A 26,484-nucleotide genomic window follows, 5' to 3' on the forward strand; every position below is an offset into this window, starting at 1 on the left:
TAATACAAAAATACATTACATTTTATCTCTAGCAAGAAAATGAATTGGATGATACACTTCAGGATAGCTTTATTATATTTTTCACCCCAATAAACACTTCATAAAAGATGTTTAATTATATGCACAGGTGTCTACCATTTGTCCTGTGGAAGAAATTTTATTCATTTACAATAAAAAAAGATAGCTTACTTTTTTTCCACAGCCAAGATAGCCACATTCAAATAGCTTCATATTAAAAGAAGTGAAGCTTTTTGTCAGTTTGATAATGTCCTGATGGTCAGAAGATCACCATCCCTTTCACCCGTATACCAATGATGTTGCTCTATCTGAAATCATGCTATGCTCATAAAGAGATTCAAGTGTTTGTAATGAAAATGTGTCTTTCCATTTTTCTGTTGTAAAGCAAAAAAACCCAAAACTTTCTGCTTGATATGCTGCAGTATTCTTCCATTGTTGTGCTGCATAAATAATGGCACTGATGAAAAACTTAAGTTATGACTTGACAAGCCCTCTTACGTAAACAGGCAGTATTGATACTGTTTTCCAGTTTACAGTAAACATCATAGTGGAACAAGAAGAAAGGAAATGTGTTTCTTAGAAACATTAACTGGCACTATTCAGAAAATTTTGTCATGGATTGTCTCCTTCATTCCTGTATGCTACTATTTTATGTGTATTGCCTATCAATACTATATTTATATATAAAAGCAATATTTCATCTAACTTTCATAACAATTTGTGTGATGCTGATGTCCATGCAGAAATACAAAACAGCATGCTCCACTCTCCAGCTGCCTTACCTTGTTCCATGATGAATGTGCAAGTATACCTCAAGATTTTATACTGGGAAATTTCATATGGTCTGTTTTCATCCAAGACAGGTAATCTTCCATAGAAGTCATCAGGATTTAACATTTAACATGGAGAGAAAATACCTCTGTTCTTGGTCACACAAATAATTGACCGAGATTGGCACAATACTCAAAAGGCATTCACTATGAATCTTCCCTTTAGGGCAAATGAGAAATTCTTGTTCTCATCATTTCCCCCATATGCTTACATTTCTCTTGAGATGAGAAAAATGGGGCTTCTTTTGCTCTTGGAGAAAGTAAACTGAAGCAGCACAAGGAGCAGCAGCAGCAAACTCAAGTACAGTTGGATATTGGCGATGTGCCTTATCACTTGACTTATACAACAGTTCTTGATACCTGCCTTGTTATGTAATGTTTCTGCAGCCTTCCGAATTCTGTTTGATTTGACTTAATAAACAAAAGGAATACAGTTTTGTATTATGTAGCCAAATTATCCAAATTATTTGTAGTGGCTGCTTAATTCCTAAATCTTATCATTTCAAGTCACCTCTGTTCAAGAAAAAAAAAAAAAGCATCTAGTCTGTTGCATGCCAGTCTCTTCCAGTGAGAAGATTACCATACAAAGCAAGATCTGGTTCTGGCTGACTGTAGATGCCGCAAACATGTTGAATCTGTATCTTGCAGCCCCAAAATAATCCAACCCACAACATCAGCAAGTTCTTGTACAGATACATTCTTTCCTCCTGTTGAATTTCCTACTTCTCTGATTGGGTAGCAAGACAACTTCGCAAGCTGCAATCTTTTGTGAGCTGTGTGATTTTGTCAACCCTGCTTTCTCATAAGAGGTGCACAGGTGTTGCTGAAGATCAAATGTTGCTGGCAGAAGAGCAGCCTGATTTGATTGACTCTCTTGATCTCCAATGCAAAGGGAACTCTAACAATACTCATTGCTCTAGAAAAAACAGTCTTGAAGAGAAGGAAGATGAACATTCAGTCCATGAAAGTCTGGATTATTTGCCTTCACACAGTAATATTTACAAGAAGTGGCTGCAGGAGCAAGCTTACAGGTACTTGACTTAAATTTGTATGTATATGTATCTTAGAATTGCTATTATAAGAAGCAAACATGGAGTTCTGATTTCAGCTTACTTCCTCCTTTTTAATTTTTCATTTCCCTCTTCCATTCAGTAGTCAGCTAGGATTCTGTGATCACTGATCGAGTTTAGAGCAGTGGTGGTGCAGTGGTTAGAATGCAGTTCTGCAGGTTACTTCTGCTGACAATCAGCTGTCTACAATTTGGCAGTTCGAATCTCACCAGGCTCAAGGTTGACTCAGCCTTCCATCCTGCCAAGGTTGATGGCCCAGATTATTGGGGGCAATATGCTGATTCTGTAAACCGCTTAGAGAGGGCTGTAAAATACTGAAGTGGTATATAAATTTAAGTGCTATTGCTATTAACTCTTTAAACGGCATTGAGAGGTGTTGATTGTAGGATTATTAAACAATAAGCCGGATTCTCCCCCCCCCCAGGTGTCAATGTTTTTAAAAACTTACTCAGGCTTGCATAGGCAGAAAAAATGGAGCTCATCTTGGCTTACAATTCATCTAATAAATGGATTAAAATTAAATTTTTAAATGGAAGTAGTATTTACTTCTTACCTCACCATAATCCCAAGAAGTGTTTTTTTTAATTTGTTAGGAAGCACATATGTTTATAAATTGGGGGGGAGGAGAGCATGGTACTATAAAGTTGGAGAACATCTCCGATATTAATTTCAGAAAGTCTTGAAACTATGAGACACTGGATATTATCCTCATAGAACTAACACTCCAAACTGGGAATTTTACTAAGAACTGCCAGTACAGGCAATCCCTATTTACCAGCCACTAATTTAACAACTGTTTTGAAATTATGATTAATACTGAAAAAGGAGACTTGCAAATGGTTCTCAAAATTGTGGACACTACAGCATTACCACAGTCATGTGATCAGGATTCGAAGCATTTAGCAACTGGTGAACATTTATGACAGTTGCAGCATCCCACAATCACAGCCAGCTTTTGACAAGCAAAATCAATGGAGAAACTGGTAGAAAGTTGCTAGTTGTGGTCACAAGATATATTTAATGACCTGTGGTGGTTCACTTAACAACTGTAACCAGAATTGAAGTGACATTGAAAATTAGGCATGGTCACATGACATTTTACTTCATAATCTCATTGCTTGATAGAGTTGCCAGTCCCAACTGTGATAGGTAGGTGAGGACTACCTGTATGCATTTATGATAATATATCATAGATATTAAGTATGTTTACATGATTGAAAATGCCTTTCATGGAAACAGTAACAAAGTACCAATAAGTACTATATTAATAAATGGTTTTGGGATGAAGGAATTGTGAATCTGATGCAATAAGTAAACTAACAAAGTTTCTCTTGTTCAGAAACTTATCCAAATGAAATATGTAGATTTTAATATTATGAATTAATAATGCACTTATGGCAGCTGTGTCCAGCTTGATGTCGTCAGATATGTATCAAGTATCTAAAATTACTCAGCTATAATGGCTACCAGATGAATTCCTAAGCAATTATGGAAATTAATTGAGTACATCTGGTGAGCCTGAGGAACTAACTGGGTTATAAGTGATGGACTAAATCCCAGAAAAATAGCAGGCTTCATTCTTGAGTCAATTGACAGGGTTACACAATTAAATCAGGATTATTGTATATTTAGACATATAATCTTGCTAAAGTGAAACACTTTTTTTTTATAATGCACCTGTTCACATCACTAATACTAATCAAGGGGAAGTGGTCAAATATGGCAGAATAAGACCTATCCTTCATAAATAAGTTATGTGAGTCAGATCATTCAGTCCATGAAATATTTCTAATGTTTGCAGCAAAATTAATCTAGAAATTAATGACAGCAAAGCCAGAATATCTATTTTTTTATATATTTGCAATTGCCATTAACAATTCAGCAGGTAAAACAGATTATTTAGAGTACACTGGTGGGATTTTTGATTAAATTTGAGTTTGCTTCTCTTGAAAAGACATTTATTATATAGTCAATTTCCCCCACAACAATTCGAGGTAGTTTTCTGAATATGCATATCTGTTTTCTCAGTCTGTCCTCTCCAAATTCATTGAACTTCAATGAATCTAATTGTCAGCCAGTAAGATTTATTTTCTAGAGTTTATATACCACTCCAGTTCAAACCAAATCTGAACAGATTATATTGTGAGTAAGAATATAATGATGCACAATGTTCTGGCATAACAACATCAGGAATCATGCAGCCATCTTAGCTGCCACCCAGAAGAACCAGGATTTTATTGTCTTCTGGATGAGGCTATTCCATAAGATAGGAATTCCTACAGTGAAGGTTACCCTCAAAGCTTCTGGTAAGATTTCTTAGGGATTGAGTTCTCACCTACTGGATCTCACTGGATGGATAGTGTCTATCTGGAGAATACAGTCTTACAGATATGCAATATGTAACATGGATATACCAAGTTGAACATGAGGGCTATTGCATTCTGGAGCTTTTCTTAGTCTTTTGTAACCTACAAGCTATCATAAACATTGTCAGCCTATGTATCCCTACTTTTGTACATATACCAACCTACATATATTAACAGCAATTAATATTTTTGACATATTTCATCACTTATTCATAATTAAATCTATACCTTCACTAAACAGGATTAGGCCATTGTTTTTTGTAGCTTTCCCCTTTCTCTTAGTTTTGTAAAAAAGACATCTTTTTTCTTTCTTTCATGTCATACATTCTAGTTCTTTTTCTATACCAGGAGTGTCAAACTCACAGCCCACGGGCTGGATGCGTCATGCGCTGGCCACCCCCACCCTGGGTTAGCGAAGGGGAAAAAAGTTGTGATACAGCACGTGACGACAACGTGATGCCGTGAGTTTGACACCCCTGTTCTATTCACTCCTATTACATCCCAAGCTGTGATGTCATCTGTGAGCTCATATACTATCATTGCTGCCATCAAATATGGTCTGGTCAGCTGATGCTTTCAAATAATGTTTTTAGTAAGAAAAGGGTAGAATTAAGTACCTTACTCATACTCATGCAATAGGCATTATTGTTTGCTAAGAATCTGAACTGTATGAGCCACTTTTTGGCACATTTTTGCCCTTAAACCATAAGCACAACCAAAGCCCAAATATGCTCACACTATTCTATACAAACTAAGATCTCTAATCTAATGAATACCTTGCAAATAAACATTCAAATGTGCTATAGAGATTGAAGTGTTGTGCTAGAACTAAAGGGATCCAAGTTTAACAATTTAAAGAACTATTTAACCATGATTCAAAGTTATAGCAGCCTCAGAAAAAAGTGAGTTGTGACCTGTATTTGCACTTATGACCATTGTATCACTCTTGCAGTCATATGATTACAATTTTGGCTCTTGGCAACCAGATCACAACTGGTTGCAGCATCCTATGGTCACATGATTTGGAACATTTGTTGCCAATTTCTTTTAAAAAAACCACCCATTGGGGAAGCTGAATTCACTTAATGACCATATGATTTGTTTAATGACCCAGTGATTTATTTAATAAGCACTGTAAATGCTGTCATCAAATCAGTTCTAACTTGATTTATGACTACAATGACTTATGACAGAAATTATGGTCTCAATTGTGGTTGTAAGTTGAGGACTAGCTGTAGAAAATATACATTGAGGAAACTACTCCCAAAAGTAAATAGAGCACGGCACCTGAGGAACCTTATCTCATTTGAGACACTAAATATTTCCTAGTTTGAAAATACCTTCCATTACATCTTTCTCTCTGCACAAGGATTATAAAGTGCTCTAGTGCCATCTGTTGATGACAGTGAAAAGTGCATGCAGATCAGCCAGGAGATGAACTCCAGAATAAACCAAAAGACTAGGAAGACAGATCACATTAGGAAAAAAAATCACACCCATTCTTGAGAAATCCATACTCTTTCATTAGAAGAACCAAACACAATCAAGAAAGGGGAGCAAGTGTTATAAGCAAGGATGAGGAAAGTTTAAAATGTCATTTTACATTGTGGACACATTTTAGAAAAATGCTTATTTCTAATTTTCTGCTAAAAGTAATCAAATAATGTACAGAAAAACAATATCAATATGTGCAACGTAAAAGTAAGAATGTGATAAAACAGTGGACAGAATTGTGTTTTGATACTTAACTATAATAATTCTTTGTGGTTTTATTGAAGAACTGCAATCTAAAACACATGAACAACATTATAAGAAAATATGTTCTTTGCCTGCGGGCACTGATGAACTTCTTGTTGCTTAAGGAAAACACGGACTAAGCTTGCTAAGATTCTTGAAATGTTTCTGAACTGGGAATTATGGTGACAATAAGGCTAGATTTGGCAAACTATTTTCACATTTCAGCAATGAAGAATGAGCTATTACCCCTGGGTATATTGAGTTCAAATGTGGCCACAATGTAATGACAAAACAAGCTAATATGTTACCCATAAACAAATATATCTCAAAAGCAAATTATACCTCTCAAAAGTTCTCATTAGAATACATAATGAAATGTAAACCAGTTTGCTTTTGTTGAATTTTTTTCTTAAAGAAGTTGCCTCGGGATTAATAGAGTGACTTTCAGTATGCCACACATGCTGTTTAGAATGTAGGATTGTTGTGATGCAAAAAGGGAACAAAACAGAGTAGAATCAAACAAAGTCATTGTTTTCTTAGTGGAGGTTTTCCTACTTGCCTCTGGCTTCTCAGGATAAGTCTCTGAATCAGTTTTAAAACCTAGATTCCATTATCCTAAACATTAACTAATTAACCTTTATGCACTTCTTGCCTCAAAGCCACTAATTAACCCCATAATATTTTTGCCACTGATATGGAATTGCTTCCTCTCCCTCCCTTTTTTTTTAAAGAACGGATTGGGATAGATGGTTGGTGATGGGGATCATTGGAACAGCAGTCGGAATTCTAGGTTTCCTGACTCACCAGATAATTGATTACCTCATCAGATTAAAATGGGGCTTGGTGGAAGACTACCTTCAGGTAAAAGAAAATTATACACTATAGCTTTTATTACAAAGTTAAACTCAACTGAAATATTCTTGTCTGATTGTAAGATTATGCTACATTCATTATCTTTCTCCCTGCTCAAGTATTGAATATAGTTGCCTGGTGATTTTAAATTGTGGCTGGGTCACATCAAGATAAGGTTTGTTTTATTTTGCTTTGTGTAGTGTACAGCTACTATAGCCCATAAATGAAATTTTGGTGTGTTTTGGCATGTTTTGCAAATCTAACCAAAGATGATTCACCCATCAACATGCTTAAGCAAACTATGGTTTGGTAAGATGTATAGATTCAATCACTTCATATGTCATATTTTCTTTTCACAAAATTGCCCATTTTTATAAAAAGGACTTTGTCCCAATATGCTTGTATAACAACGCAGTGAGGTCATTTTCCTGTTTACTTAATACTAGGTGAGTTTTTTCAGCCCCCAAATGAGGACAACAAATGATAAGTATCAGTTTAGAATAGAACACTTTGTTGGCCAAGTGTGATTAGACACACAAGGAATTTGCCTCAGGTGGAAAGCTTGGTAATAGCCTGTGATTTCCAATGAGCCACAATTAGTTTTGATAGGGTTTGTACATTTACATGTTGTAATCCATAAGGTGACTTGTTTGTTTCTGACTTTTGTTGTCTGCATATGCACATATGCTTATTTGAGTCAACCAGGCAGGGACAGTTTTAGAAGCAGCCATATGAGTCATTTTGCATGCAACTATATCTGGGCCATATAAATCTGGATAACACTAAATGGCAAGCAAAAGGTAATGAAGTAACACACATGTACACACAACGGAAGATAGATAATATAAGGTTCTGTAAGTGGGTACTAAGAAAGTTAAAATAGATAATGCGATGAAAAGAGAGTTGGAGCTTTGATCATGCATTCACAGTTTTTTGACACCTTCCCCCTGTCACACAGGGTGGGGCAATGGCACCTAATATGCCTTAGAAACCTGCTAAGATGAATAGAAGAACTTAGGTCCAATTATCCAGTTGGAGTTCTTTCTTCCACACAGTGATTAAAACAACCCTATGCAACATACCAGGTCCTATTTAGCAATTCTTCCTATTTTTCTTCAAGCTTGCTCATTGAATCTAATAAAACAAATTATGCTTTTTTGTCTATTTTGGAAAAAAAAATGCTACCTAACTGAAAAATGTCAGATAGCTTTAGAGACCTGTTGCTGCCTATATAAAGTAGCATTCTTCGGTTCCAGGTTTTCTTTTATTTATATTGAGAGTCACATCAAAGGGAAGTGCTGAATGCCTGAAGTGGAGCAGCCTATAAGAAATCTGCATATTATTGAATGTGTTGACAACAAGGACACAGTTGTCAGCAGAGGAAGCCTGATGAATAAGTAGTCCAGCACATCTGGTCTTTATTTTAACCTGGCAGAGGTTAAAAACATCACTATGAAATTGAAAGCAAATGAAAGCTTTAACCAATATCTATAAGAGCAGCAGCCAGAAGAAACAAAAGGCATTTGTCTATGTGCCATTGAATTTGGCTATAATCAAAAACATGATAGGACTTACTTCAGCTGCAGGAAAAAGGTGCTGTTTTTGTCTACTGGTGCTTTGAGACTCAAGGCAAACACGACACATATTTTCTCCCATTACCCTGTAAATTTTTAACTGCCACACTTCCAATTTTCATGGAAATTACCTTTCAACCATGTTGCTCTATTAACCTTGCCTATTTATAAAATGCATCCACCTCACTGAATCCAGTAATTCAATGGAGCTTTCAGAGACAAGCTCCTTTGGATCTTCAATAAAGTATCAGGCTTTGCAGAATAGTCTTTTCTCAGTAATTTATCTCATCCTTGCCCAACCTGAACTACAACTCCCTTAATTCCCAATCAAAAAGTTCACTGGTCATGACAGACTATGGCTTTTAGGATGGAGGATGGAGTCATAGTCCTTAATATATCCAGAATATTGCCTGAACTTGGACCTAAGCCTTCTTTTTATATTATTCCATCACTTTTTTGTGTGTTTCATTCCTAGAGTATTAGAATAGACAGTTCCAGTGATTCATTCCGATTATGTGCTTTTTTCAGTGAAATCTGCAGTAGATTATTCATACCACAAAGCAGATAATGGAGATAAAATTGGATTAATACATACATGTGATACCCATCTCATTTCCTTTTCCATTCTATTTTCACTTCCCTGATATAGTTCTTCTGGTAGGTTTCCCTACATATTGTTGTTTGATCCAAGCTTTTGAAATCTGAGATTCTAAAAGTGCAAAATAGAGCACTGTAAAAAATAAGCAAGTCTTCTTTTTAGGTACAATAACTTTAGAATTAATAACTGATGTCTTAAAACTACATGAGCAACAAGGCATTTATTGCTGTTTCCCATATTTTCTGATGTTGTACTACCTACTCTTAAAATCTATCCTAAAGGGCTGATAGACCCACAAAAGCAGATTTTTGAAAGCATTGAAAAACCTATACTTTCTGTGTATTTCAGCGAATACATAAGCATTGATTTATTGCTATCAATGCAGAAGATCCTTTAAAAGAATCAAGTGTGTGGTGCAAGTAAAAGCCTGTTTTTATGTTGATATATGAAAACTTTGAATATAAATAGTCTGAGAAATATTGCTGAGATATAAAACTACGGTCGATAGCATTTTAATATCTTGCCATTCTGGAACTCCAGCATAAAAGGGTGTTTAAAACAGTGCATTTCGAAAGTGCACATCAAACTGTCCAGAGTTGCTGGATGTTGGATGGCCTATCAATAAAATAAATAAATAAATATGCAACTCTTCTAAGTCTCTTTGCTCTTAAATGTTACTCATGTCTTCTTGGGTGTAGAGGACACCTATATTGGGTTTTGATCATGGTCCTTTTTGGTTTCAGGTTCTTTGCTTCTAGCTTTTGCAGCTTAAAGTCCACACAATTCATTCTTAGCTTTCTACCACTAAATAGTCAGTGGCAATATGGTCAATACTTTTCTCCCCCCCCTCCTAGTGTTTTCTCACAAATACAGGGTCACCTTTCTCCCCAAATGATTAACTGATAATTGATCCATTGGTTGTGGAGGGAATTGATTGACCAGCTTGTCAACCAAGCCTGACATTGTGGATTTGAAAGAAAACAACTGGCCTAAAGTTGTCCAGCCAGCTCTCATGCTTAAGGTTGAGACTAGAAGTCACAATCTTCTGGGTACTAGTCTGGTGCCTTAATCACTAAACAAAGTTGGCACTCAATACCTTCCTTTCTTTTTTACGGGAAAATGTCCAGGGGCATTTCAAAGCTAACTGCTGACCTCTATTGTTAAATATAGGAAGTGCTGTTCTTAATTCTGAGGTCCACTAATATTCTGGGTCAAAATAGAGAAGGTGATTAGCAAATGTCTGATCAAAGAGAAATAATATAAATCATGGGTATTGGCAAAGCATCATGAGTGCAGACAGGGATGTTCACAGGGATCAGATTACTTGCATCCAAAACAGAGGATGCCTGCAAAGATATCACTCAATATAAATATCAAAATATGATGCACAATGTAGCAGTAAAGAGCAAGAAGGGTTTTTTAGACTTGGGCTGTGAATAATTTATTTTTTTATTTTTATTTTATTAAATTTCTATACCGCCCTTCTCCCGAAGGACTCAGGGTGGTGAACAGCCACAAGATAAAACACATAAATACAAAAATTTAAAATAAATTAAAAACGAATTAAATAATTTGGCTGAATTTAAAATACCCCATAATTTAAAAACAAATTAAAATTTACATTTAAAAAGGGGAGAAGATTTAGGCCAGGCCAGCCTGTTAATGCTAAGAGATTGTAAATAATGGCTCTCTTTGGTACCAAAGATTTAGAGCAGATTTTAGCCCATAGGTTTTTTTTGTGTGTTTTACGTTATCAGGATTCTGTTAAAATGCTGAATATACTAATCATATGTAAGGAAACTTGAGAAAATTATGGAAATGTTTCCAAGGCTGAGGTAAATACCACTTAAATTTGTGAAGTGGTAGATTCAGGTTTATGTATCTGGTCTTCCTGAATTACTACAGAGTACCACATGTTTGCAATTTACAGTCAAAAGATCTGGCCTGAAGCTACAGCAGGAAATTTGTGGTAGCTTGCTGAACTATTTCACCTTGGAGGCATCTTTGACGTTTAGCCACAAGTGAATCTAACCTCAGTATCATGACATTTTTGCAAAAGCATAGGAGTCAATTTACTTGTGATGGGCACTCCAGACATCTTGACTCCAGCCAATCCAACACAAAAAAAAAAAAAAAAAAAAAGTTGGAAGATGGAACAATATTTTGCTGAAGATATAAAGTAGGAAATATATTGTATGGGTTTCTGTGACGATGATTTTACAAAGTACTCACTAATGATCAATGAGTTGGATGGACATTGTCACAATTGTACTCAAATCAATGGGATTTATTTCATAATGTGTACCAAAAGTCTGCTCCCAGTATCACCCAGCCTGTATCAAATCAGTTGGGTGTTAGTATAAAGTTGGTAATAGAAATATTTGTTTAGTTGGAATGATAATTATAGATGTAGCTGAATTACAAGATAATTTGCCAAATCAGGAACTGGACAAATTATTAAGTCACTATCTTTTCAAAATTAAAGTAAATAAACACTATATACTAAATATATGCAATTAAATGTGTAACATTCAGAAGCTACTATTTTTAGCTTAAGTAATATAGCCAATTTAGTATGCCTTTATTTAAAAATAAATGTATAACTCTAGATAAATACCGAAGATGGCTTTCTGCTTGTGTGAGTGCATATAAATCCTCTGTTTCATTATATTTTTATTATAGGGCTTGGAGGCTAATGAGGTGGCTTATTAGATGAAACAAGGACTGATATATGTATTTGAGTGTGTGGGAGGAAGGAATTCTTCATATTTTATGAAATGGTAAAAATAACAGTAGACGTTGGCAGAGATGCAGTGAATGTTGTACAAATAAACATATGCTTAGCCTGAACACATAAGCTGTTGACATCAGCAATTGTACTTCTGTTTTGAGCTAGCAATTCACTATTGTCATTTGGATTTGATTGTGAACAGAAATACGTCTGAAAGTGAGGGTGAAAGTCAAGAGTTCAGCACAAAGGGTAAACATTATTATAGATGTTCATGACCATGATACTACTATTTGCTGATACCAGTTGGACAATGACGTTTCTGTGGACTGGTTGCACCCTTCAAGCAGAGTTGGAAAGATAATTTAAGTAGTCAACTCCAAAGTCTGCTCAGTGCAGGACTACAAATTAAAAACTCTTTTATCTTCCAGCAAAAGGAAGAGTGATTGGTAATACTGTTGATTTGCTTCATTGTTATTATTTTTTCTGAAACCCTCTTCCTGAAAATTAAGACCATTCCTTGTTTTTGTATTCTGAGATGATAAAACACAGGTTATGGTTTCTTTTGCGTGCTATTCTTTAAGATACATGAAGAATGCTTTTATATTCCTCTGTATTCATATTGTTGGAGATTAGACTATCTCTTTGCACTTATAAGCCTATTTAACCACTAGAGCCAATGACAAGCCACTAATAAGGGTATTCATACTGTATTCCTATGTTCAATTCTCTCCTGTTCTTTTGTTAGTTAATGAATCTCTTAAGCAATAAAGCAATGTTCTTTCTCTATCCTTTCCTCCCTTTCTTCAGACTACATCACACTTTAAAATGTATTTATTTATTAAATCTGCCCATCCACAACTCTGAATAAAATATAGTTCATATAGAAGTGAAAGCTTTCTGTGTTCATATACTTCTTAATAAATCAAAGTTTCAGTTCAAGTACAATGCATGTCTGTTGCTATTAATTGATAGTTGGGGTAAGCCTACACTCTGTGCCAAATAAAACAATGTTCATTTTGAAGATGAGCATTTTTAATGGGATGTCCTGTTACTTAATTACTCGGGATTCTTCTGCTTTTTGTACAGGAGCAGAATCCTTTAACAAGGATTCATTCTGAAATCAGATCTCCAACATATATTTTCCCCAAGCTAAAATATACTCAGTTTCCATTCCTCTATTGTGAGTTTTTTTTCATATGATAAAGACAGTATGTAGATCAGAGACAGTATATAGATGAAATAAATCTTAGGAGGTCATACAATGTTTTAACAGAATATGTAGAGCAAATGAATGTGATAAGAGCTATAACATTCCTCTTTCGCTTACCATATATTTGTAAAATGGACAGAAAGGCAACTTTCACATGACCTGGATTTACATGTTGGGAATTGGACTAGCGATGATCATTTTATCATCAGGATTAGTTGTGGTAAGTGTTAAATATCTTACTTAGCAATCTGAAACAATTTCTGAAAGATGGGAAGTGTTTCCTTATAGTGAAAAAAAATGAGACCCCAGTACAAATGACTGAGAACTCACTATTTATACTACCATACTTTAGAAAGCACATTTTAAACATTAACATTATGAAGGACAATCCCCTATTCTTAAACTAACTTATCACTAGGGCTATCATATTTGGGCTGCAAAAATCTGCATGATCATGAGATTATAACAGTATTGTTTTATATAAATACTTGATTTGGGAAGTTACTTGTTTCTACCACTCAGCCAATTTCTAAAGTTCCTCTGATTTTACCAAAATTCTACTTTACACACACACAATCCACTAGTTAGTTTATTTCTGACAGAGCATTGTTAAGATATTATAACTTCTAGGATTCTTTGGGACCAAGCATTATGATTTAAATAAACAAGTAAACTTCTGATTAGAGCAACAAAAACTTAGATTTAACTATGAATATGATAACTACAGTAATATTCTTCTTTTCTTTTTATAGTTCTTTTGTCCAACAGGTGCCCCAAGTGGATTACCTGAAGTCATTGGTTTCCTGAATGGAGCTTCTATTCAGCAAATTTTTAATATTAGGACTTTTGCAGGAACATTTGGCTCTTGTGTTCTAGCTGTAGCATCTGGACTCTTCTGTGGGCCAGAAGGACCTATGATTCATTTAGGGTAAATAATTTATGTTTTTAAAACTACATACTGGTAGAAAAATAAAGCATTGCTGCATTAATTAAACAGATTCTACTGCATGAATCTACACAAAAGGTAGAATATCAGGGACCTAATTTTCTCATTCAGCATGTCAAATAAGGCAAGATACACATTCTAACAAAGTGCAGGTCATAGTAATGAAAATCAACTAGGTTTTACTAATCTAAGTAAAGTTCTATAAATTTTCTGACAAACGCCAACAGAATGTGGTATAATGTAATAAATATTTATCATATTTAATGGATACAAATTCAGAAATAAGTGGAGGGTAAAAGAAAAACTTGGACGAGGAAGAAATAGGTTGAGGTTGACTCAGCCTTCCATCCTTTCTAAGGTAGGTAAATTGAGGACCCAGTTGTGAGGGCAATAAACTGACTTTGTATAAATATACAAAAGAATGAAGGCTATTGCTTAGCGCATTGTAAGCCGCCCTGAGTCTCCGGAGAAGGGCAGCATATAAATCAAATTAAAAAAAAAAATAGAATGGAAAGAATCCAGATGGCTGAAGAAAAGTATGTTATGCTGTAGTTTTTACCATAAATTCCACTTCTAAATTGTGAATGAATATATAATCATTAATCTGAAAAATATAAATAACTTTATAACTTGGTCAGGGGTATATTGTTTTTTAATTTCATGAAAATGTATAAGGAGACTCATGTTTGCAAATGTTTTTTCTAGGGCAAATATAGGGTATGGATTGAGCCATTTCAGACCAAAGATTTTTAGAGTTTATTTTCCTTCCATCATCAGATTTTGGAATACAGCTGACAGGTATGGGAATTTATTAACTGTGTGCTTCTAAATTGTTCCTGAAATAAAATAAGGACTGCCTCAACGTACATAATGGAATGTATAAGAATGAAAATATCAAGCGAGTAGTGGACTAAGGAAATGCTGTGGATTTAGCATTTGCATGTATACTTAGACTTTAAGAATACATTTGAAAAAGTCGGCCATAACCTCCTTTTTGATAAATTGCAATAATGGAGGATGGAGGATCCCATTACCAAATTGATTTGCAGTTGGCTAAAGAACTGGAGCCAGTCTGGGCTTTTTATGCCCACGCAGAGGATGATATACAATGAGATACTTCAGGATTTTCTCCTGGGTGGTCCAATATTCTTCACTATCTTAAAAAAAATGTAGATGAGGGGAATAGATCTCAATTTGCAGATGACATAAAGCTGGGGGGATTGCTAACACCCCAAAAGATTGGCTTAATGTTCAAAAGGCACTTGATACACTTGAACATTGGGCTCCAGTCAACAAAATGTTCTTCAGTTATAAATATAAGGTTCTGCACTTATACGGTAAGTAAAACATATGGTATATGCACAATAGAAGACAGAGGGTATATCTGACTATGAGAGCTATTAAGCAGCCTGCCTTGTGAAGTAGGTGCTCTATCACTCTTAAAAAAAAGGTAGATATTCATTTTGTCTGGAAGATTCTTGAACTGGGCAAAGACTTGGATTAAAAGACCACTAAAGTTCCTTCCAAGCCTAGACAATGTTTGTATGACATATTTGTAACAGTATGCACAAACACTTCATTTGGGGATAAATAAGGTTCCACAACTTTCAAGTGAAGATACATAGTACAACTATCCTATCTTCACCACAAAAATTCAATGGTGGCATCTGGATACTATCTTCTATTTCTAATTCCATCTTTACTTCTCTTTATTTCTTAACATAAAAAATTCCAGAAGTGAAAGTTGGTCATATTGGTCATATTGGAGGTTGGTTGCAGTGGTTGTAATGATTATGAATCTCAAAGGATGTTCTGTGAACATTTGGAGCCCATCTTTCTTCAATATATTTACATTTCCACTGCAGAAAAGAGCAGTGAGCCCTTTATGCCATATATGAGCAACATCACTTTTCCAGTGGTCTCTGCAGGGAGAGGGGACTGAGAAAGAAGTCAGGATAATGGCCACAACTGTCTAATCATAGCCATACATTTATGAGTGTGAACATAAAAAAGGGTAGGGCTTCAGTTGTGTGGTTAATGACCATCATCTTAAGTGTTTGTTACCATATGCTTATATCTATTACAAGTAAGCATACATTGGAAGACTGGGTTGCACTACAAATCTTCAGTCTGAGCTTCTCCAAAGCTGTAGCCTCAATTTACAACCAGAACAGTCTATGAGACACCAAGTTGGAGAAAAATTGTATAATATATCTGAAAGCAACACATCAATTTAGGGTGATTTTTTTTAATTGGGAAAAGAAAATTAGAGAGATTAGAGAGATCAATTAATGCTATATTTTTGGGCACAGTATTTCTGGAACATAGATAGCACAAAAATATGATAACATTGCCAAGCCAAATGCATAAAAGAATATCAGAATTTAATTTTCTGGAGTTGATTTTTGATTGTCTTCTGTCGTGAACTGACATAATGGTTGGCTTATCATACCACAGGTGAACATTTTCTATTCATACAGGATTTTACATGGATATAATTTGTATAACATGCTAAATTTGTATGAAGTAACAAACTTTCAAGATATTTGGATGTGATAAATCAGCAGTTCTTGGTGTATGAATATGAGTTCAAACCCTATCTTTTATTTGTAAAATGATGGCATTTGCAAATCCATGGCGTACCCAGAAAGTTTTATTTTAAACAAAATGCTAGTGTTATTGTTCATGTCAAGCTCAAATTTTGGAAAGAGTTGAAGGATCAAATTCTATTGCTTTAAAACAGTGATTATGAAAATATGTAAATAACATCCAAACCTTTGACCATACTGTTTGTTGTATCTCCAAACAAAAAGCTATTACAAGTTATCTGTGGCCCAAGGACAACTTGACAGCCCAAATAAACAAAATATATTTTGTCTTTTAACTGGCTTCAGCAATTTGTAAAAGGAATATGGGATGTGTTTCTTAAGCTGTTACTTATGGAAAACATTTGGCCCATGACCAGTAATGTAGACTTCAGAAATATCTTTGTACATTCACTTAAGACCATGGAAACTTAATTCTACCTGATCTGCATTGCAGCCAACACACTGGGTTCTGAACTTTCTTCACAAAAAATCTTGATCTGATTCAATTTGACAAACCAATTCTAAACAAAATTGTTTTTGGGTTAGCTGTAACCTACTTAAATATTGAGACTCAACCTAACTGCAATATGTACCTACATAAAGTAGATGGTTTAGAGTTACGTTTTTCTTTTTCCTTTCCTTTCTTATCTCATAAATCCATGGTTAATATTTGGACTGAGATGTCCAGTTTTATGAAGTTCACAATTGTTTTATCATGTAATATAAGCCTATAGAGTAATTTTTTAAAAAGAAATCCTTTCTCACCTTTGTTACAGAAGGAATTTTGTTACAGCTGGTGCAGGAGCAGCACTCGCCTCTGTGTTCCATGCTCCTGTGGGTGGACTTTTATTTACACTAGAGGAGGTGGCCTCTTTCTGGGATATCAAATTGGCCTGGCAAACATTCTTCTGTTGCTTGATGGCTGCTTTCACTTCAGATTTACTATCCTCTTCTCTCTATGGGTTTGTATACAGGGGTCAATTTGGATTTTTCAAAGCTGAGAAGAGGATTTTATTTTGGGTATGTATTAAGTTGATACCAAATCAAATAATGTCAACTTCCATATTTCTGAGGGAAGTTAAAAACAAACTCTTTTATCAATAACATCCTCTTTTATCTGGGGTTGTTTAGGACTATAGTTAAAACATAAAAATAAAATTGTCAACAGGTAGCAAGTAATTGCAAATTTGCATCCCAGGGTATAGGGGAGTTCAGTTCGGTTCTGAATGCTACCAAATTGAGATAGGCTTTGCTGAATTTATTTTGGGAACCATCACCAATATGCATGTCCTGGAACTAACTTGACTAGTTGACCATTTTGATGGGGAACTCTGGATTATTTAATCATTTTCAATATGCATTCAAGCCTGATTATGGAATGGAAATGGTATTAGTCACACTTTTAGATAATCTCAGGTGAGAGTAGGATGAAAGTTGTACATTCAGCCTTATTTGGCGGGATCTCTTAGCAGCCTTCACTATCACTGATCATGGTGTCCTTCTGGATCAACTTTGGGGATTGAGGGTGATTGGCAATATATTGTGCTGGGTTCCCCTTCTATCTCCAGGTTTGATATCAGTCAGTGGTGACTGAGAAAGGGAGAGATCTCTAGTATGTGAGATGCTGCAGGATTCAGTGCTTTTTCTGCTCCTATTCAACGTTTACATGAAACCACTGGGTGAGCTCATCCATTGCCATGGGCTGAAGTATCATTAGTACGCTGATGATTCCTAATTATACACCTCTGTCTAAGCAACTAAGTGTGCTTTTGATATCTTATCCCAGTGCCTGAAGCTGTGAGGCTCTGGACAGGGAACAAGAGGCTTCAACTGAATTCTGCCAAGAATAAGAGATTCTGGGGGCCTGCCATTTCTGGAACTATGTTGTCATTGGTGATGGATGGGATTGCACTGCCACAAATAGATAGGCACAAATTTGGGGGGTTGTTCTGGACTTGCAACTCCTGTTTAAAGAGCAGGTGGAAGTCATTGGTATGAGGGCCTTTCCATAGTTTTGTGTTATGTGTCCATTGCATCCAGTCCTGGATCCTCATACTCTATTCATCTTCTGAGTTAACTACTGTAATGTGCTCTACATGGGGCCACCCTTGAAGTGTATCCAGAAACTTCAGCTGTGCAGAACGTGGCAGTGTGGGCAGTTATTTTAAATTTCTGGGATTTTAAATTGGAGCCTAATTATTTAATGATTTTAAATTTTAATTGTTGTTTTGTTTCTGTGTTTTTAAATTGGCTGTACACTGCCCTGAGTCCTTCGGGAGAAGGGCGGTATAGAAATAAAATAATAATAATAATAATAATAATAATAATAATAATAATAATAATAATTATTATTATTATTATTTGTGCCCCTAAAACAGAACACTTTACAACTCTGCTCTATGAGCTGCATTGATTACTAGTTTGTTTCCAGATCCAATTCAAGGTGCTGGTTTTAAAGCCCTTCATGACATGGGGCTAAGTTATTTGATATAGTACCCATTATCAACTAGATCTGCACACCCCATCATATCTGAAATAAGAGGTATGTTGTGGGTTTCACCTGCCAAGGAGCTAATCTGGCAGGATCCAGGAGATGAGCTTTTTCTGCCATAGTACCCACCTTATGGAACATCATCCCCTTTGAAATGAGGTTGGCTGCATCCTTGTTAATTTTCCATAAGCCCCTCAAAATTTGGTTATGTCATCAGCTCTGGGAGTCTAAAGAGAATTGTGAGATGTTAAAGTGGCTTTGCTGTTAATACCTGTTGCTTTCTCCTTGCTTTTAATTATAAGTTTAATATTTTTACTTGTTTTTATATCACTGTTTTATAGGAGTTTCTTTTATTGTATGCCACCCAGAGTCATGTTTTATGAGATGGCGGTCATACACAAATGAGAAATAAATGAATGAATGAATGAATGAATGAATGAATGAATGAATGAATGAATTGGAAATACCACGTAGCAAACGAATGAAGAATGTATGTGTGCATATTGAATTTTGGCAGGGTAGCCAACTCAACTATTTGAGATAGGCTGTAGATGACACACCATTTTCTGTTGGGCAGTTATAGAGTGCTTTTAAGTGAAGCTTTATTTTTAATAAATACTCTAAGCACATGACAAAAGTAGTAATTTCTAACAGAAAAGCAGCAGTTAATTCATTTACTTCCTTTGCATGTTTTCTCCATTCACCAAAGAACAAAACAAAATGAAAGAAAAAACCTGTTGGAATATTTATTGGCTTTCTTTAAACTAAGATAGCTTTGTAACTTCTCTTCCAGCCATTTCAGAAATCTCACTAAAGAAAATTTTACAATAATTTGTGCTTAGAAAAGAATCATCAGTTTAGCCAGCTGATAAAGACCCCAATAGAATGGAAGCCAGTAAGGTGGATATCTCTGATTTTCAGGCCAGAGAAAGACATTTTGTAAACAAGTGACACATAGTAGGAATATTTAAAACTGGGAAATGAGCAGCTACTCAAAAGATAGAATGAAGCAACCCAGAATTTAAACCACAAATCTAGAAAGGAAGATTCTGGGCTGCCTTAAATCAGCAGTCCCCAACCTTTGTGGCTTGGTGGCCTGGCTGAGGTGGGGGGGGAGAGGGGAACTGGGCTGCACAAGTAACAGGCTGGCACGTGTGCATGTGCTCAGCCCTTATGTGAGCAGGCTGGCACACACACATGCAGCTTGACTTGCACAAGCAATGGACTGGCACACATCTGCACGAGTACCCACTAGGCCACTGCTTGTGCAGGTTGGGCTGTGCATGCCCCAGCCAGCCACTCGCATGGCCCAATTCTGAATAGGTTGTAGTAGTGGTCCGTAGGGGTGGGTTCTACTTACCTTTACTACCGGTTCGCAACGGGGCATGCGCAGAAGCAGTCTGATGATGTTGGGGTCGGTGGCCGGAGCCTCCCACCGGTTTTATTACTGGTTCCAAAGAACCGGTCCAAACCGGGGACAACCCACCATTGGTGGACTGGTAGTGGGCCACAGCCCAGGGGTTGAGGACCCCTGCTTTAAATGGAAAATCATTTTTATTTATGGCTTTCCATTTCTCCATAATAAATGTATTTATCTAAACTTCTTAGGTCTGCTTGGGGATATGGAGAGACACTCATAACTATATAAAGCCCTGAAAAGCTTGTATAAGTTTGTCCAATAGGTTATTTCAGTCAGTTCTAATATTATCAATTATACAATCCCATAATAAGCATTTGTATTTTAATCTTCAAGATAAGAAGGACCACTGGAGACAGTACAAGTTCTGGAAAAAAGACTTTGATGATGAGCTATAAACTATCATAAGAACAATCTGTTTTTATGCACCTAATTTTATTTTATATGTAGAATGGTTGCATCATGTACCTTTTATCCTGGAGGCTGCTAGATATCAAATAACTGGCAAAAATTACAGAACATTTTATTTTGTTTCCTTTCTGTTTAGGTTAAGAACTTACTGGATATGAGTGTGTTGGCCTTTCTTCCGGCCATCTTCCTTGGAATACTTGGGGGTCTTTTAGGAGCTTTTTTTGTTTTCCTCAACATAAGGATTAATAAAATACGTCTGTGGTTCTTCAGCACAATTCAAAAACCATCCCTCAGAAAATCAATCAAACTTCTTGAATGTATTCTGATCTTTGTAAGTATTGAATGTTATTTTCTCGAGCATTCCAAAGATATATTTATACCAGATTCAGAATGGTAAGACATAGATATTTAGACACTTTTTCAATTTACTGATGTAGACTTTCACTGTTGGGTAGCATTGGGCTTCCAGGTTTAGTGACCATGGTCTAAACAACAGATATCTTGACATTTTGCCAGCAGCTGTGGTCTGCTATACAGAAGATTTCTTCTGAAGATACCAATCATAGTTTCTGGCAAACATCAGGAAATCTATTTTCGAGACCATGGTAACTAACCCTGAAGTCCAACATTCCTCAATTTTTAAACATTTGAAACTGGCAGTGTTTCAGTCCCTACTTGTTAGACTATAAGAAGGAATTTCCCTGGAGTTCGCTTTTCCAGGGAAACTCCCTTTTCATCATCATTGCATTGCACCATGAGCCATGGTGGCACAGTGGTTAGAATGCAGTACTGCAGGCTACTTCTGCTGACGGCCGGCTGCCAGCACTTTGCCACTTCAATTCTCACCAGCTCAAGGTTGACTCACCCTTCCATCCTTCCAAGGTCGGTAAAATGAGGACCCAACTTATTGGGGGAAATATGCTGACTCTGTAAACTGCTTAGAGAGGGCTGTAAGGCACCGTGAAGCAATATATAAGTCTAAGTGTTATTGTTATCTTCTTCCAATGTTTTACACTCTTTCTGAATTTTCTCAAAGTTTCTTGGTCACTCTCGGTTGCATTTGGACTGAAAATTGCAACCTTTGAACAGTAATAGTTCCTTAAGCATTAGAAAATACCATTAATATAGGCATTCATTATCAATATATTTTTAACTTATTTTACTTTACTATATGCATAGAAATTAAAAGAAGTTTGGACTAAAAAGACACAAAAATGTCAGTTTGGTCTAGTGGTTAAGGCACTAGACTAGAAACCAAAAGATGGTGAGTTATAGTCCTGCTGGCCAGATGACTTTGGGCTGTCATTGTCTTGCAGCCCAACCCACTTCACAGAGTTGTTGTGGAGGAAATAGTGGAAGGAATATTAGGTAGTTTTGCCACCTTGAGTTATGTATAAAAATAACAAAGATGGGATGGGATATAAAATATGCCAATATAATAGAGATAACAAAAATTAACTGCAAATATGTTCTTTTAAAAATAACATTCATTTTCTAATCTTCATATTATAAAATAGAAAAACTATTAATAAAAAATAAAATCAGAATGTTCTTTCCTTGCAAAATGTCTTACCTGTTTTTATTACAAGAGAATCTATTATTCAGTGTTTAACAAAACAAGGTTTCCATGATACTGGTGAACAGTTGAAAGAATTGGAAATATTACTTTAAAAATTCAAATATAACATAATGCTTCCATCTGAATTATGTTTAAGAATGAAGCCAAGCACATATAATCAATAAACACTGCTTTTGAATATAGGAATATGTAAATGTATCATACAGAAACTCAGTTCATTACATAAGCATTGAATTGAGCTTTATTTGGCCAAGTATACATATAGTACAGTACGTAAAGCATACTTAAAGCACAAAATACCTTTTTTTCTGCAAACTGACGTTATCAGATAAGTCGAAGAAAAATTGTAACACGTTCCCAAACTTGTTGATTGAATTCAGGCCAAATATAAAGTGGTGTTTTGAATTAGATTATTATCATCAAACATTAAACTGTAACATGACCCGATTTGTCAGTTAATTGTGTTGCAGTTTATTTTAGAGGAACTGAAATTTCCAGACCATTTTCAGAAACAGATTTTTTTCCTTTAATGAAGTGCAAAATTGTTTTCTCTCCCAATTCAATGCCTTCCATTATGTAACTCATGTAGCCCACCATTCCTAGAATTCATTAGGCAGTGGTATTCAACAATTAAATTTCAATATCTCTAGAGGGCAAAAGTTTGTAGAACTGTAGACCAGCAAACTATGGGTAAAAATAGTTTTTGACAGTTCTAGTACTATGAAGATAATTTTTTATTGGATTGTTGGCTTTGATTTTTGTTCTTTAATGAACTTAAATGTCCCTCTGTGAAATATTTTGTGAATCTGATAGTTAAAATTGCTTGATCTAGATCAAGTGAATATAACTGTAGATATTCCTGTGGTGTAGAACTGGCTGATTTTAGACTATCGTTAAACATTTCTTTCTGTATTTTAAAATACTATATGCAGGTTTTGACTATTACTACTACAGTCTACTTGCCATATTTCTTTCACTGTACTCCTGTCAGGAGGCTGCCAGCATCTGATCCAACTAGTAAGTCACAGAGGTAAGTAGTGAAAAGGATGGAAGCACATGTATATTAAAATGGCTCTTGGCTACTTCAGTTTGGGAACTGATTCAATTGTGTAGCTTCAAGGCATGTCATATGACCTGGGTGGAATACGTGGAGGGCTAGTCCATAAACATATTTCATAGTGGAGGCACAGGAAGTAGAATGTATGCTCACTTCAGATATGCAATACTGTACTTCTCACAATTAGATATTCTGTAATGATTTATGACAGTACCAGCATCCTTTCAGAGTGATGTCAAAAAGTATGGAATCAGGCACTTTTAAGGCCTGGCAGGAATCACAGAAAAAAAAAAAAGCCGTTTTCATATGCAGGTTCCTTAAATAACTGCATAATCTTTGATGCTTGAATTGTTGACATCACAACACAAGTTTCCTAAAGAAACACAAGTTTCCTTCTGGATTAGGAGGCAAGGAGGCTAATTGCCACATACATAAAAATAGGAAGGTTATATCATATATCTAGCTAAGCCTCCCATTCCCCTAAAGGTGATTAAAAATTTAAGAAATAGTATACATATAGTAGAACATTACAAATAATCACCAATTTAAAATGATTCACTGGAAAACAACTTTTTTGAATAGGTGGATGAGTGAATGCACAATGCATTGAAAAATAACCACGTAGGTGAAAAATGTATTCTACCCCAACCACTGGCCAAATGTTCAACTGACATTGAAAGCAGGGTTTTTTTTTTTTTTTTTACTATATTGCATTTTTTTGTTCAAGAGATTTAGCTCAGATGAAATCTTGCATGTGAAGGAACTTTGCAAGCACATTAAGAGCTTCAGATACTGTTGGGAAAGGAGAACATGGATAATCATTGCCTTAGCACCTGCATTATATATTCTTATCATGAACTGATTATGATTTCTTTTCATTTTGGTTACAAGCAAACATCATCTTAGCTGGCAAATATGTGAATATAACTGTAAACTAGCCACTTTACAAGGTAGATCAAATGAAACAGAATTTTACAACCAAACCTTCAATGAAGGTAAGAGGAAAAAAAATCTCTTCCCTTCCCCTCTTTGTTTAAGAACAACTCTGCTTAAATATTCTTCTACAAGATTCACATACAAATGTTTTGAAGACTGGTCCCTAATTGTAATGCAAATCTATTAGTTTTACAAGAAGCCATATGTTGTTGTTAAACTTGGTTTTCAGCAATATCTGGATTCAAATTATGCCACTTTGGGAATTTGTGGACTTTCTGTACTTAAAACATTCTAGCCATTCTATACTCTTTCAATATTTTCTCCCAGAACAGGGATGGACAACCCAGCAATCTTTGCCCTATTTTGTAATCCCAGTGTTGCTAGCAACCAAAATTGCTAGCAAAACTGATAATTTCCAGTGCTGACAATTTCCTCCTTTGGTCTAAAAGGAGGCTAAATCAAATCTTTACTGTAGTTATTAACCAACACAGAAGGTAAAGGTGTAATTTCAACTGAAAGAAATTTAAAGACAAAATGTTTCAGTTAATTCAGTTTATTCTTGGAATTCAGTTCCAAGAATAAAGCTAAAGGGATTAAAATAAATGATGGGGTAAGTTAAAAACAGAAATTTTAACTAAAAGAAAAAGCTTCACCACTTAATACAAGTGGTTTTGGCTAATACACACAACAGGCAATCCTAAATGTAATGCTGGAAGTAGTTTCATATCTAGCAGATCATAATCAAACACGTTCAGCTGCTCTTATTTACCATGTAGCTCGTATTCAGCCACACATAATCTGAATATGTTATAACTGGTGTCAGATAGCAGGAACCATGCATATTTGTTGGATGATAAATTCTATGACATTATTCAGAAATGGTCTAATTAGGACTCTATGGGGTTCCCTATAAAACGGAGTAAAAGAGGGCATGCTCAGTAGAATCTACCTTTCCCACAGGGGCATAATGGCTGTGGTATTTTCTTTTACAGTATGTATCTACAGCAGGAATGAAGGCAGGGCATTTCATTGGGCTAGCATGAAAGCCCTTTTATGTATAGGAACATCCAACTGCATGAAATATGTAGTTGATGCCATGATGTACCTAAAACTCTCAGCTTTTAAAATTTGAATATAAGAATTTGGATTAGACTCCCCCATAGAGTCAAAAAAAGAATGAAAAGTAAAAGGAGAAAGACTGAAAAAATTGGCTAAACCTTTTGATAAGATCATCTCATCATCAGACACCTCCTCTGCCTATTAGAGTCAATAATAATAGCAGGCCTGACCAAATAAAGTTGCTTGTAACTCTCATTTAGGATATGAGAATTAACTGTTTATGTAAGACATTAAGCTAAGTAGCCAAGTCACAAAGACTTGAATGACTTGCTTCCAGAAGTTGTGGGTGCTCCAACACTGGAAGTTTTTAAGAAGAGATTGGACAATCATTTGTCTAAAATAGTATAGGATTTCCTGCTTAAACAGCGGGTTGGACTAGAAGACCTCCAAGGTCCCTTCCAACTCTGTTATTCTGATATTCTATTAGCATCCTTTTGAGAGAAAACATAGATCATTGCAATAATAGTAACAATAGCAACAACAGTGTACAACAATTTGTGTCGATGGTATTTTACTGAACATGATGAACTAAAGAGAAAAGAGGGGGAACCATAATGAATGTGGTGCATATCTTTGTGTCTGTGTGTTTTACAAATCTAGATTATGAACTCTTCTCTCTTCTGTCTCTCTCCATTCAAATTTAAAGCTGCTGTCCTCCTGGCAGAAAATGGTATGAAAGGAATCATGTACTTATTCAGACGTGGGACTCATGAGGAATTTGGATATCCCTCTCTTTTTATGGCACTTCTTCTCTATTTCTTGTTGTCCTGCTTGACTGCAGGCTCTGCTGTTGCAAGTGGCTTGGTTATACCTATGCTGTAAGTATGCTATTCATTTTCTGCTGCTGTGGGATGCTGTCATCTTTGCTAAAAAGCAAACTGGGGATATGGCACAAAGATTAAAGAGACACTTAATTTCTGCTCAAGATTTAAATGGTGCTAACACCTGTCCTTT

At 35.6% G+C, this 26,484-nt stretch overlaps 1 protein-coding gene across 1 annotated transcript in view; it reads left to right on the forward strand.

Annotated features, from left to right (window-relative positions):
- Positions 1–811: 811 nt before the first annotated feature.
- The window catches only part of LOC117672410 (chloride channel protein C-like), a 69,620-nt gene continuing 43,947 nt past the window's right edge, over positions 812–26,484 (forward strand). The window contains exons 1-11 of the mRNA XM_034429043.2: positions 812–881; positions 1,588–1,879; positions 6,753–6,882; positions 13,126–13,206; positions 13,739–13,914; positions 14,638–14,730; positions 17,297–17,540; positions 20,976–21,170; positions 23,351–23,448; positions 24,367–24,470; positions 26,177–26,348. Of these exons, the coding sequence (XP_034284934.2) occupies positions 812–881; positions 1,588–1,879; positions 6,753–6,882; positions 13,126–13,206; positions 13,739–13,914; positions 14,638–14,730; positions 17,297–17,540; positions 20,976–21,170; positions 23,351–23,448; positions 24,367–24,470; positions 26,177–26,348 (1,655 nt within the window). The remainder of the gene's footprint in view (positions 882–1,587; positions 1,880–6,752; positions 6,883–13,125; positions 13,207–13,738; positions 13,915–14,637; positions 14,731–17,296; positions 17,541–20,975; positions 21,171–23,350; positions 23,449–24,366; positions 24,471–26,176; positions 26,349–26,484) is intronic.

Source organism: Pantherophis guttatus, chromosome 3 (genome assembly GCF_059756535.1).
Source record: "Pantherophis guttatus breed Tessera chromosome 3, ASM5975653v1, whole genome shotgun sequence".
In the NCBI taxonomy this organism is placed as follows: domain Eukaryota; kingdom Metazoa; phylum Chordata; class Lepidosauria; order Squamata; family Colubridae; genus Pantherophis; species Pantherophis guttatus.